Below are 10688 nucleotides of genomic sequence, written 5' to 3'. Positions count from 1 at the left end.
GCAAGGAGAATAAAATGCAGGGAAGCCCAAAACAAAAAGGGGAACAATAGCTGGTAGAATATAATTCATAAAAAGCAAAAGAGGAGAGATATACACCTAAAACACAAAAAGCACTGAAAAAAACATGAGTGCAACATACTCGTCAAAAAAGATAAATCTTCTGTTGTGCAAAAAAGAAGAAACAAGAATGAGTAAGCAAATTACTCAACCCCCCACCCTTTATGCCATAATTCACAACTGCTGCAACAAATTAAAGACTGAAACAATCTTCCCAGCAAGTACCTCACTACAATGGGCAGCCCAAAGAAGGTGTAAAGCTGACACCAAAAGAAAATATGCCCTAGCAACAGCTGGTGTCTAGGCACAATAGTCCCCATATAGACATTTCTCAATAGGGAGAGGAAACATGTGGCACTGAATAGTGATGCTGTACACCCTCTCAAAAAACAGCCACCATGGGACACTGAAGAATAACATGCTCTGCTGTCTGTAAAACCTGACACCCATCATGCAGACACAACTGCAACCCCACAGGGTGAAAAACATAAAAAGATCTAACAGGCAGCTTATAAAGAGAGCAAAGCCACAAAACTTCATGGTAATGAGGAAACAAAGAATAAAGCTGCCTACACTGATTCAAACCTAACAACCTCCCAGGGGAATAATGTTGATACCCATTAATGGCATAGAAAATGGCCAATGAGAAGAATACCATTCTTTCCTAGAGGAAGGGAGGGAGTCTAAAGATACATGTCAAGCAAGCAGCAAAAACTGCACTTCCTGCAGCTTCCATGAAGAGACTTCTCCATGCATGCTTCCCAGCCAAACATGGCTGCCAAAACTGACCATACAATGTTGGGAACAAGCGGCCAAGCAAAAAAGATCTGCAGTCTCTAAATGCTGCAATAAAGGAAAAAGAAACAAAGTGTACCAAAAAAGGACAGGTTGCAGTAAACTAACACCACCAGAAGTAGGAGAATAATACAAAATACCCCATTCAAACAGGTGAATAGGAAGTGCCACCCAAAAAATGAAAGACCTCAGACAACAAGTGGGTGGACCAGGAACGTGGAACTAAAAAGACAGAAAAAACATACCCTAAAGTGCTCAAAAAGGCATCATTTAACAAATAAACCTTTTTTTGGAAAGAGAAAGGAAAAGGACTCCAGAAAGTCAAGTGCTGAACAACTTTACCAAGAAGGGCTTCACAAGACGCAAAGACATAAGAAAGAAAACCAAAAGGCACACCCAAGATAGAGATACCAGTGCTAGCAAAAGAAATATCCCTAACACAGGGAACTGTACCAAAACCACAGGATTTAGCAAAATTAAGATAAAGGCCCACTAATGAAACAGATACTGCAAATAAAGCTAAAGAACAGGAGAAGACTCTGCAACAGTAGTAACATTGTCTGCATAAAACAGAAAATGAAACACCAAACCTCCTGAACATTAAAAAAAAAGAAAAAGGAGAGAAGGAAAAGTGTGCTCTCACTTTAAAAAATACAGCATCCACCACCACAGTAAAAAGATAACTGCTCGGGGAACAACCTTGACACACACAATTCTTCCTGGCAACTTCAGCTCCCATCCAGCCATTGACCACTTGAATAATAACAGAAGCTGAATAAATGGAAGCAATACACTGAAGAAAAAGAGGACCAACTCCATAGGATCATAGGTTCATACTAGGCTATCTGCCCTAGGGCATTTATAAGCCTAGCCAGAATGTGTTTGGCTTTTGCCACCCATTTTAAATCTATTTTGCTATGCCCTTTTTCGAGGTTAGTATACTGTGCCTCTGTCTAACAGTGACACAGAAGTGATACCCGGGGTAAACCTACGATCTCCCATCCACTCATCAAGATTCCTCTTGAAGAGAGTCAATGAGGGACTCTGCCTAACCTGGACTGGGATTTTATTCCAGAGTGAAGGGAGCCTCTGGGTTATGAATCTGTCTCTCCAACATGTCCTATTTATTTCAGTGCTGAGGTTCAAGTCTCTCGAGTGCGTAGCTCGATGGGATTTGGATTTTCTGAGGTGCAGCATGTCCATTAATTCCGGGTTGGACATGGCTTTATACGTCAGGCACAGATTGCCTCTGAACAGGTGGTATGCCACTGAGTAGAGCTGGAGTTTCTTTAACCGGGCAGCATATGGCATCTGTTTGAGCCCTTTGACCCTCTTGGTGAGGTACTTTGGGGTCTTTCCAGTTGCTGCAGGTGTCTGGTAAGGTACATCCCAAAAGGGGCATTGTACTCAATTATGGGCCTGATGAGGGATGAGTAAAGAGGCACGATGACCTCCCCTGATCTAGATGTGAATCCCTTCATGATTAGGTGGGCTATATAAAATGTTTTCCTAACCGCTTTGGTCACATGGTTGTCAAATGAGAGATTGCTATCAACTTGGGTCCCCAGGTCCCTAATTACTTCTTCTGTACTTAATGGATTACCACCTATGTGGTAATTTGTGGGCACTTTGTTTTTGCCAAAGGGGATGACTATACACTTTTTGGCATTTAGCTTGAGACCATGGCTCTAGCACCAGTTGTCTGTTTCTATAAGGCCCGTTTGGAGGATGCTTGTGTCGGCTGGAGAGTCGATTATGGCACCCAGTTTGCAGTCATCTGCAAACTTGGTCAGCCACAGTCCTTCCGTGTTGGCCTGCACCTCCGAGAAATATATACCGAACAAGAGAGGTCATTTGTCTCAATCTCCCCTGGACTATATCCCATTAACACCCATCTATTTTTTAACTACAAACTAAGGTCTACTTATAAACTCTCTAACCCCTCTCTAACCTCCAATATCTACACAAACCTGAAAATATACAATATACAAACAAGGCAATCCAAACATCTCATCAGCATAATCCAACACCTAACAACCATACTTCTGTCATAGGTTCATAGGTTCATAGGTTCATACTAGGCTATCTGCCCTTGGGCATTTATAAGCCTAGCCAGAATGTGTTTGGCTTTCGCCACCCATTTTAAATTTATTTTGCTATGCCCTTTTTCGAGGTTAGTATACTGTGCCTCTGTCTAGCAGTGACACAGAAGTGATACCCGGGGTAAACCTACGATCTCCCATCCACTCATCAAGATTCCTCTTGAAGAGAGTCAATGAGGGACTCTGCCTAACCTGGACTGGGATTTTATTCCAGAGTGAAGGGAGCCTCTGGGTTATGAATCTGTCCCTCCAGCATGTCCTATTTATTTCAGTTCTGAGGTTAAAGTCTCTCGAGCGTGTAGCTCGATGGGATTTGGATTTTCTGAGGTGCAGCATGTCCATTAATTCCGGGTTGGACATGGCTTTGTACGTCAGGCACAGATTGCCTCTGAACAGGCGGTATGCCACTGAGTAGAGCTGGAGTTTCTTTAACCGGGCAGCATATGGCATCTGTTTGAGCCCTTTGATCCTCTTGCTGAGGTACTTTTGGGGTCTGCAGGTGTCTGGTAAGGTACATCCCAAAAGGGGCATTGTACTCAATTATGGGCCTGATGAGGGATGAGTAAAGAGGCACGATGACGTCCCCTGATCTAGATGTGAATCCCTTCATGATTAGGTGGGCTATATAAAAAGTTTTTCTAACCACTTTGGCCACGTGGTTGTCAAATGAGAGATTGCTATCAACTTGGGTCCCCAGGTCCCTAATTACTTCTTCTGTACTTAATGGATTACCACCTATGTGGTAATTTGTGGGCACTTTGTTTTTGCCAAAGGGATGACTATACACTTTTTGGCATTTAGCTTGAGGCCATGGCTCTGGCACCAGTTGTCTGTTTCTATGAGGCCCTTTTGGAGGATGCTTGTGTCAGCGGGAGAGTCGATTATGGCCCAGTTTGCAGTCATCTGAACTTGGTCAGCCACAGTCCTTATGTGTTGGCCTGTACCTCCGAGAAATATATACCGAACAAGAGAGGTCCCAGGACTGAGCCTTGTGAGACACCACTTGTAACTGGTTTGGAGTCTGACATGGCTCCAGCAATTCTAACCATGTGGGTTCTGTCCTTGAGCCAGTTTGCAATCCATCTGGTGACATAGGGGTTTATATTTAAGCTGGTGAGCTTATCTATAATGCCCGAGTGGGGTATTGTATCGAAGGCTTTTGCGAGGTCCAGGTAGGCTGTGTGGACCACCTTCCCCTTGTCAATGGCCTTGGTGACTGTTTCAAAGAAATCAACCAGGTTTAAGAGGCAGGATGAAGGGTCAAATGGTAAGGTTGTCAATACTTATTAGTGATAACCAAGTCTTGAAACAAGAGTTATACATACTGATAGGGATGTTTCTTGACAGAGATTATCCCTTGAAAATGTTGACCAAAATACGTAATGAGGTATTGAATAATAGGGATATTACTTTTCTGCCTATACTTAAGAGGAACAATATAGAATGTATGAGAACAGTTAATAACCATAGTATTTTAGATTCAAGGGTTTTGGTATTTAAATATAATAACCAAATAAATGTGATAGTGGATTCCATACATACAGCATGGGATCTATGTTTTAACTGTGATTTGAAGGGTACTCTAGGTTGTTCCCCTAAAGTAGTTTTCTCTAGGCGGAGAAATATCAAAGGGTTTTTATAACAACACAAGCCCGGATACATTCTTTCCAAAATGACTAGATGTGGGAAGTGTAGGTCTTGCAGATTCATCAATGATGGACCCTACGTAAGTGCCCCGAGTTCCATGTCCAGGTAGAGTTAACTGTGATACCCAAAGGGTGGTGTATTTAGCTACATGTACCAACTGTAGCGCATTTTATGTAGGTAAAACTATCCATAGGTTGAGAGACCAGATAGGTGAACACCTTAGGGCCATTAGAAATCAAGACCCCCATAATGCCCTATATATGCATAGTACAGTTTGTAGTAGTTTTAAGAGCTTTTTATTCTTTGCAATAGATAGGGTGTTATATAATGAATTGGGTGGTGATGAAAAATTAAAAGTGAAACTTTTGGAATATAAATGGCAGGTTATATTGAATGCTACAATGTCACCTGGATTAAATGATTTCTTTTCTACAGGACCAATTTTGAAACATCGAGCAATTAAAATTTAGATAGTATTTTTATATATTTTTTATTTTTAAACAAGTTTAAACTAATTGTTAATATTCAAAATATTAGAGTTTTATAAGTGTTAATTAGATTTGTATTTGTGGGGTGTTACTGTATTCTGTAGAGCTTTTTATATAGAAGAGTATTTGTAAGTGTTTTAGCTTTAAGATGATTGAATCCAAATTTATTTTTAATAGAATGATTAATTAATTGATAGGTGTATATAAGGATTTGATGAATAGCTACCATTCACTCTGATGATGCCACTGACTTATGGTGGAAGCGCTTAGTGTGTGGAGCAGCATTAAAGGCTTTGGATTTATCCTGTTGTCCATGGTTCATTTTTTTGTTTTTAAACTGGGAAACCTATTCCTGCCCTAACTCACTTGTGCAAAAGTTCCTTGACTTTGTTCATTCAAATGCCCTGGAAAAAATTGTTCAAACCCCAACAAGAAGCACAAACATACTAGATATGGTTCTCAGTAACATGACAAACAGATGCACCTTTGCACCATCATGACTGTCGGACCCTCATTAGTTAAATATGACCAAATGTACCAATGAAGTGGTAAGGGATCTGGGATCACAAGTAGACTGCAACCTTAACTTTGACCACCATGTGTCTGCTGTAGTAAGGAAGGCTTTCTATGTAGCACACTTGATTAGCAAAGGCATCACCTATAGAGCAAAGGAGGTTATAAGCCCTCTATAGTCATCAGGCCCATAACTGAGTATAACATCCCTTTTGGCATGTACCAAACAAAGCACCTGCAGCAATTGGAGAGACCTTAGGGGGTTTTAACAAAGAAGATCAAGGGCCTCTAGCAGTTACCTTGCACAGACCAACTAAAGTCCCTGTCATTATACTCTGTATCATATAAACTTCTTACTGTAGAATTATGCCTGGTTTACACAGCAATCTCTGACCCAAACCTTATGAATTTGATGCACATTCATAAATCAAACAGGATGAGAGCTACCCATCCCAGGGACCTAAACATGGTCTGTGACATGAATAAGATGTGCTGGAGGAGCAGCTTCATCTCCAGGTGGCTGCTGCATCTTTGGAACAGGCTGCCAATTCGTGTGAAGCAGAGCACCTCTATGACACTGTTCGAAAGGAAACTGGATGAGTGGATGGGGCACCATAACTTCTTACTGGGGATAGTACCCACATCCTTCCTGGACATGGGCAGTCATTACAAAATACAGTCATGTGTATTGACTACAGTATCTCTGTTATTTCATTGGGATGAAATGGCTAGGCTTGAATTTACCTTTGGTTTGATAGCCTAGTAACCTCCTATGATCCTATGTTAGTCCATTGTAGAAAAGAGATCTTGTCACCTACGATCAAACAAAGATGCCAAAATGTAATAATAAAACAAAAAAAAGTTATGGTTTTATAGTAGCTAGTCAAAGATACTGGATAAATTTAATTGTTGCTATTCATTTTCCATTTTTACATGTCATGACAAAAGTATACTTTTTTTTTATTTCCTAGTGCTGACACAAGTATTCAGAGGAACTGAAAGATTTGAATATGTCCGTCAGGCAGCCTGACTAAATGATAGAGAAATTATCATAGCATGGTTCTCTTTTACCTGCATAATCTTATATTATAAAAGTCAGTAACTACCTTCTATGCATGTCCATTAGGGTGGTACAGTTATTCAGTAGTTAGCATTGTCATCTCACACCAACAGGTTTGCCTGTTTGACTCTAGGCTCAAGTGCCTTCTGTGCTGAGTCTGCATATTCTCCCTGTGGTCAAGTGGATTTCCTCTGGATGATCCGGTTTCCTCCTATATTCCAAAGACATGCAGTAGGTAGATTGGATACTCTAAATTGGCACTAGGTGTGAGTGTGTGTGTGCACGAGTGTGTGGTATACCATCTGAGGAGGGTTGAGGGCCTGGCTAGCAACCTGACCCTGTAAAAAACATAACCACTATTAAAACAACAAGCACGTGTTAGGGCTCCTTTCCCGATCTGCTGAATTGTGTGGGAATGTAACCAAGGGAGGTGCACGTCTATTCCATGTAGGAATGGACGTTTGTTTTGGGGCTACTGGTTTAGCACAAGTTGTGAAATAGGAATTGGGTCTTGTTGCTTGACAAGCCCGAGTAGGTTCCAAACATGCAAAACAAAATTCGTTTTGGCATCGACTGCAGCGAACATTTTTACAACCCGTTTGGTTGTGTTCTATTAGCTGCCCACAGATTGGACAAGCCCGGATTGATGGACAATTTGTCACTGTTGTTCCTGGTAATTCTATAACTATACAATTCTTTAGTGTCTCCAGGTCTCTATTCTTGCATTCAGTATTTTCACATCGATCTGCTCGTGGCGCTGAGCCCTTCCATTCTTTTAGACATTGCCAGCAAAACTCAAAGGGTCTTCCCAACTGAGCTGTGCAGATCAAGCAGCAGACATTTAAATTGGTCAGATCCTTTCGTTCAACATAGCTGTGGCAGCTTGGGCACTGAAAAAAATAGAAATCTACTATTAAATGTACATAAAAGACACAAACTAGAATTTTATTATACACATTGTTTCTAGGTGTAAATATACAGAGTATCCATATTGTATATATTATAATGGCATTATTATTACTTCATTAAATAGGATTATTCATTTATTTATTTAGCATGTGAATGAATTAGACTAGTTGTTGTTGTTACACTACAACTAAATAAAAATAAACAAAACTGAGTCAAAAAGTATTTGGAAAAAACTTAAGATATATTACCTGCAAGAAAATAATGTTATAGCACTTATAGGTAATTCCACCACAAATGACAAATATTAACAGTTAATACAAGATGTGATATATTATTTTCGGTTATTGTACCAAGACATTTCCATCCAGTGACTTCACTAAGGTGTTTTCTTTTGGCTACAGAGTCCATAACTCCCATATAGACCAAGGAAGGAGTTTCAAGTGAAAGCACCTGTGAATGAAAAAGTCTTGGATGACCAAACAAAGGAATGGTGATATACATGATTTGAAAGCCTGGTTCTGGTTTTGAAGAAAATGTGTTATGGTGGTAAACAGTTATCTAGATTCTGCAGTATGTTGTTGGTTATGGTGCCCAAGACATTATCATACATAGGGAAACCACCCTGACTTCTGAAAAAGTAGTGCAGTGATGTCATCTTCTTTGTATGCAGGTCATAAATTTATGTATTTTACTGATTGTTCTTCAGCCTTTGCAAGTTACAGATAGAAGCAGTAGGTATGATGGGACATAGGGACACCATTGTAGGAAGCAGTAGTTATGATGGGATGTAGGGACACCATTGTAGGAATCAGTAGGTATGATGGGACATAGGGACACCATTGCAGGAATCAGTAGGTATGATGGGATGTAGGGACACCATTGTAGGAATCAGTGGGTAGGTATGATGGGACATAAGGACACCATTGTAAAAATCAGTAGGTATGATGGAACATAGGGATACCATTGTAGGAATCAGTAGGTATGATGGGACGCAAGGACACCATTGTAGGAATCAGTAGGAATTATGGGATGCAGGGGCACCATTGTAGGGATCAATATGTATAATGGAGTGTAGGGGCACCACAGTAGGAATCAGTAGGTATAATGGGACATAGGGAAACCATTGTAGGGATCAGTAGGTATAATGGGGTGTAGGGGCACCACAGTAGGAATCAGTAGGTATGATGGGACATAGGGAAACCATTGTAGGGATCATTAGGTATAATGGGATGTAGGAACACCATTATAGGAATAAGTAGATATGATGGGATATAGGCATGATGGGAAGTAGGGACACCATTGTAGGAATCAGTAGATATGATGGGATGTAGGGACACCATTGTAGAAATCAGTAGGTATGGTGGGAAGTAGGGACACCACTACAGGAATCAGTAGGTATTATGAGATGTAGGGACACCATTGTAGGAATCAGTAGGTATGATGGGATGTAGGGGTACCATTGTAGGAATCAGTAAGTATGATGGGATGTAGGTATGCCAGTGCAGGAAACAATAGTTAAGATAGAAATCAGGGATGCTATTATAGGAAGCAGTAGTTATGATGGGAAGTAGGGACATCAGTGTAGGAAGCAATAGTTATGATGTGAAGTCGGCACACTAGAGTAGGAAGTGGTAGTTTAATGAGAAGTAGACATGCCACTGTACTAGGAAGCAGTACTTATGGTAGGAAATAGGCACTCCAGTTTAGGAAGCAGGATCCATGATGGAAAGTAGGGATGTCAGTGTAGGAAGCAGTAATCATGGGACACCAGTACAGGAAACAGTAGTTATGATAGAATGTAGGTATGCCAGTATAGGAAGCATACTTTCAATTGCATATTTAAAGTAGGAATAACACCAGAGCTGTGTCTCTTGTGAGTCATACAGAAATAAAATTTTGTCTTGCTTTCCCACCCTTTTGCATTTGTGTTTTTAAACTTAACCATCTCTCTAGTTGCCCGTCCCTTATGTTAATTTGACCACGTATTTCCTTCCATCTCCTCTTTCATTGGCTATTGTCAGTAAGCACAAAATTATCATTTTGCAAAGTCACTCCCCTTCAGCCATTTAAATTTAGTGAACCTTCCAATGTATTCCACAGAGCCAGAATACTAAGTGCCCACCTCCTTACAATCTATATTGCCCTTTTAAAATTAGTGGCTCTCCACTTAAATGGCTAAAGCATGTATGACGCCCTCTTTCATATCTAACTGCTTTGTGCACACTGCATCTCTTAGGATACTAACCCATTTTCCCATCTTACCTTTAAAATCTGCAACATCTGGTTCAAGATCACCAATTATTTGAGAGACCACATTCTGCCTCTCAGTAATTATCTTGGAATTAGTGTTTCTATTTTTCTTCTGGTGAGAGAAGAAACATTGGGGCATTATTTCCTGGATACTGCTGATCACTAGAAAACCTGTTAACTGTCTCCATAGGTACCAACTTGGAATTTCTCCTTATGTTTTGCTCCTGTTGAGAGAAGAGCAGAGGGCATTGATTCCTGATGTTTTCTGATTGGGCAGGGAGTATCTGTGTGGGATCTTCCTGACTGATTTAGTTGTTGTTCAAAGCATCTACTAGGAAAAGGCTACATCCCTGCATCATCTGGGATAAGACTGTTGATCAACAAAGAGTCTCGGCTTGCTTCTCTGCATGCTACTGTTTTCCTTCTGGTGAAAGTAAAAGCCAAGGGGTATTGTATCTCAGCAGAATGAAGCTGTGATGAGAACACTAGTAGTAGCTAGATAGCAACCAGTTAGGTGAAGCCTAGCTGTTTATCATTCTTTTTTTTTTTTAAACAAGTTTATTGTTTTTAACATACAAAATAAATATCATAACAATTTTATACAAGCAATTACAATAGAAATAGTTATAACATTCAATAAAATAACCAAAGTATTTACAAAGACATCCACTACAAATCAAATCAATTGATTAAACTATAATGTCATGCTATTGAAACTAAGATTTTTTAACAGGTTTTGTAAAGTATCCCATATAATATAATAAGATGTTTTTCTAGTAGTTCTTGATTTTATTGTCATCAATTCCATATGACACACTTCAGTCATAACATTTTTAAATTCATTAAATGAAGGAGTGGTATCTGAAA

General features: G+C 40.0%; 1 protein-coding gene across 1 annotated transcript in view; it reads right to left on the bottom strand.

Moving 5' to 3' along the window:
* Positions 1-6477: 6477 nt before the first annotated feature.
* Positions 6478-10688, bottom strand: part of LOC122798821 (uncharacterized protein DDB_G0292642-like) — a 67133-nt gene continuing 62922 nt past the window's right edge. The window contains exon 4 of the mRNA XM_044067945.1: positions 6478-7552. Coding sequence (XP_043923880.1) covers positions 7022-7552 — 531 coding nt within the window. The 3' untranslated portion in view covers positions 6478-7021. The remainder of the gene's footprint in view (positions 7553-10688) is intronic.

This window comes from Protopterus annectens, chromosome 3.part1 (assembly GCF_019279795.1).
Source record: "Protopterus annectens isolate FY-2018-M chromosome 3.part1, PAN1.0, whole genome shotgun sequence".
Classification (NCBI taxonomy): Eukaryota; Metazoa; Chordata; order Ceratodontiformes; family Protopteridae; genus Protopterus; species Protopterus annectens.
The sequence above is the reverse complement of the archived record's forward strand: the minus strand, read 5'-3'. Positions and strand labels throughout refer to the sequence as shown.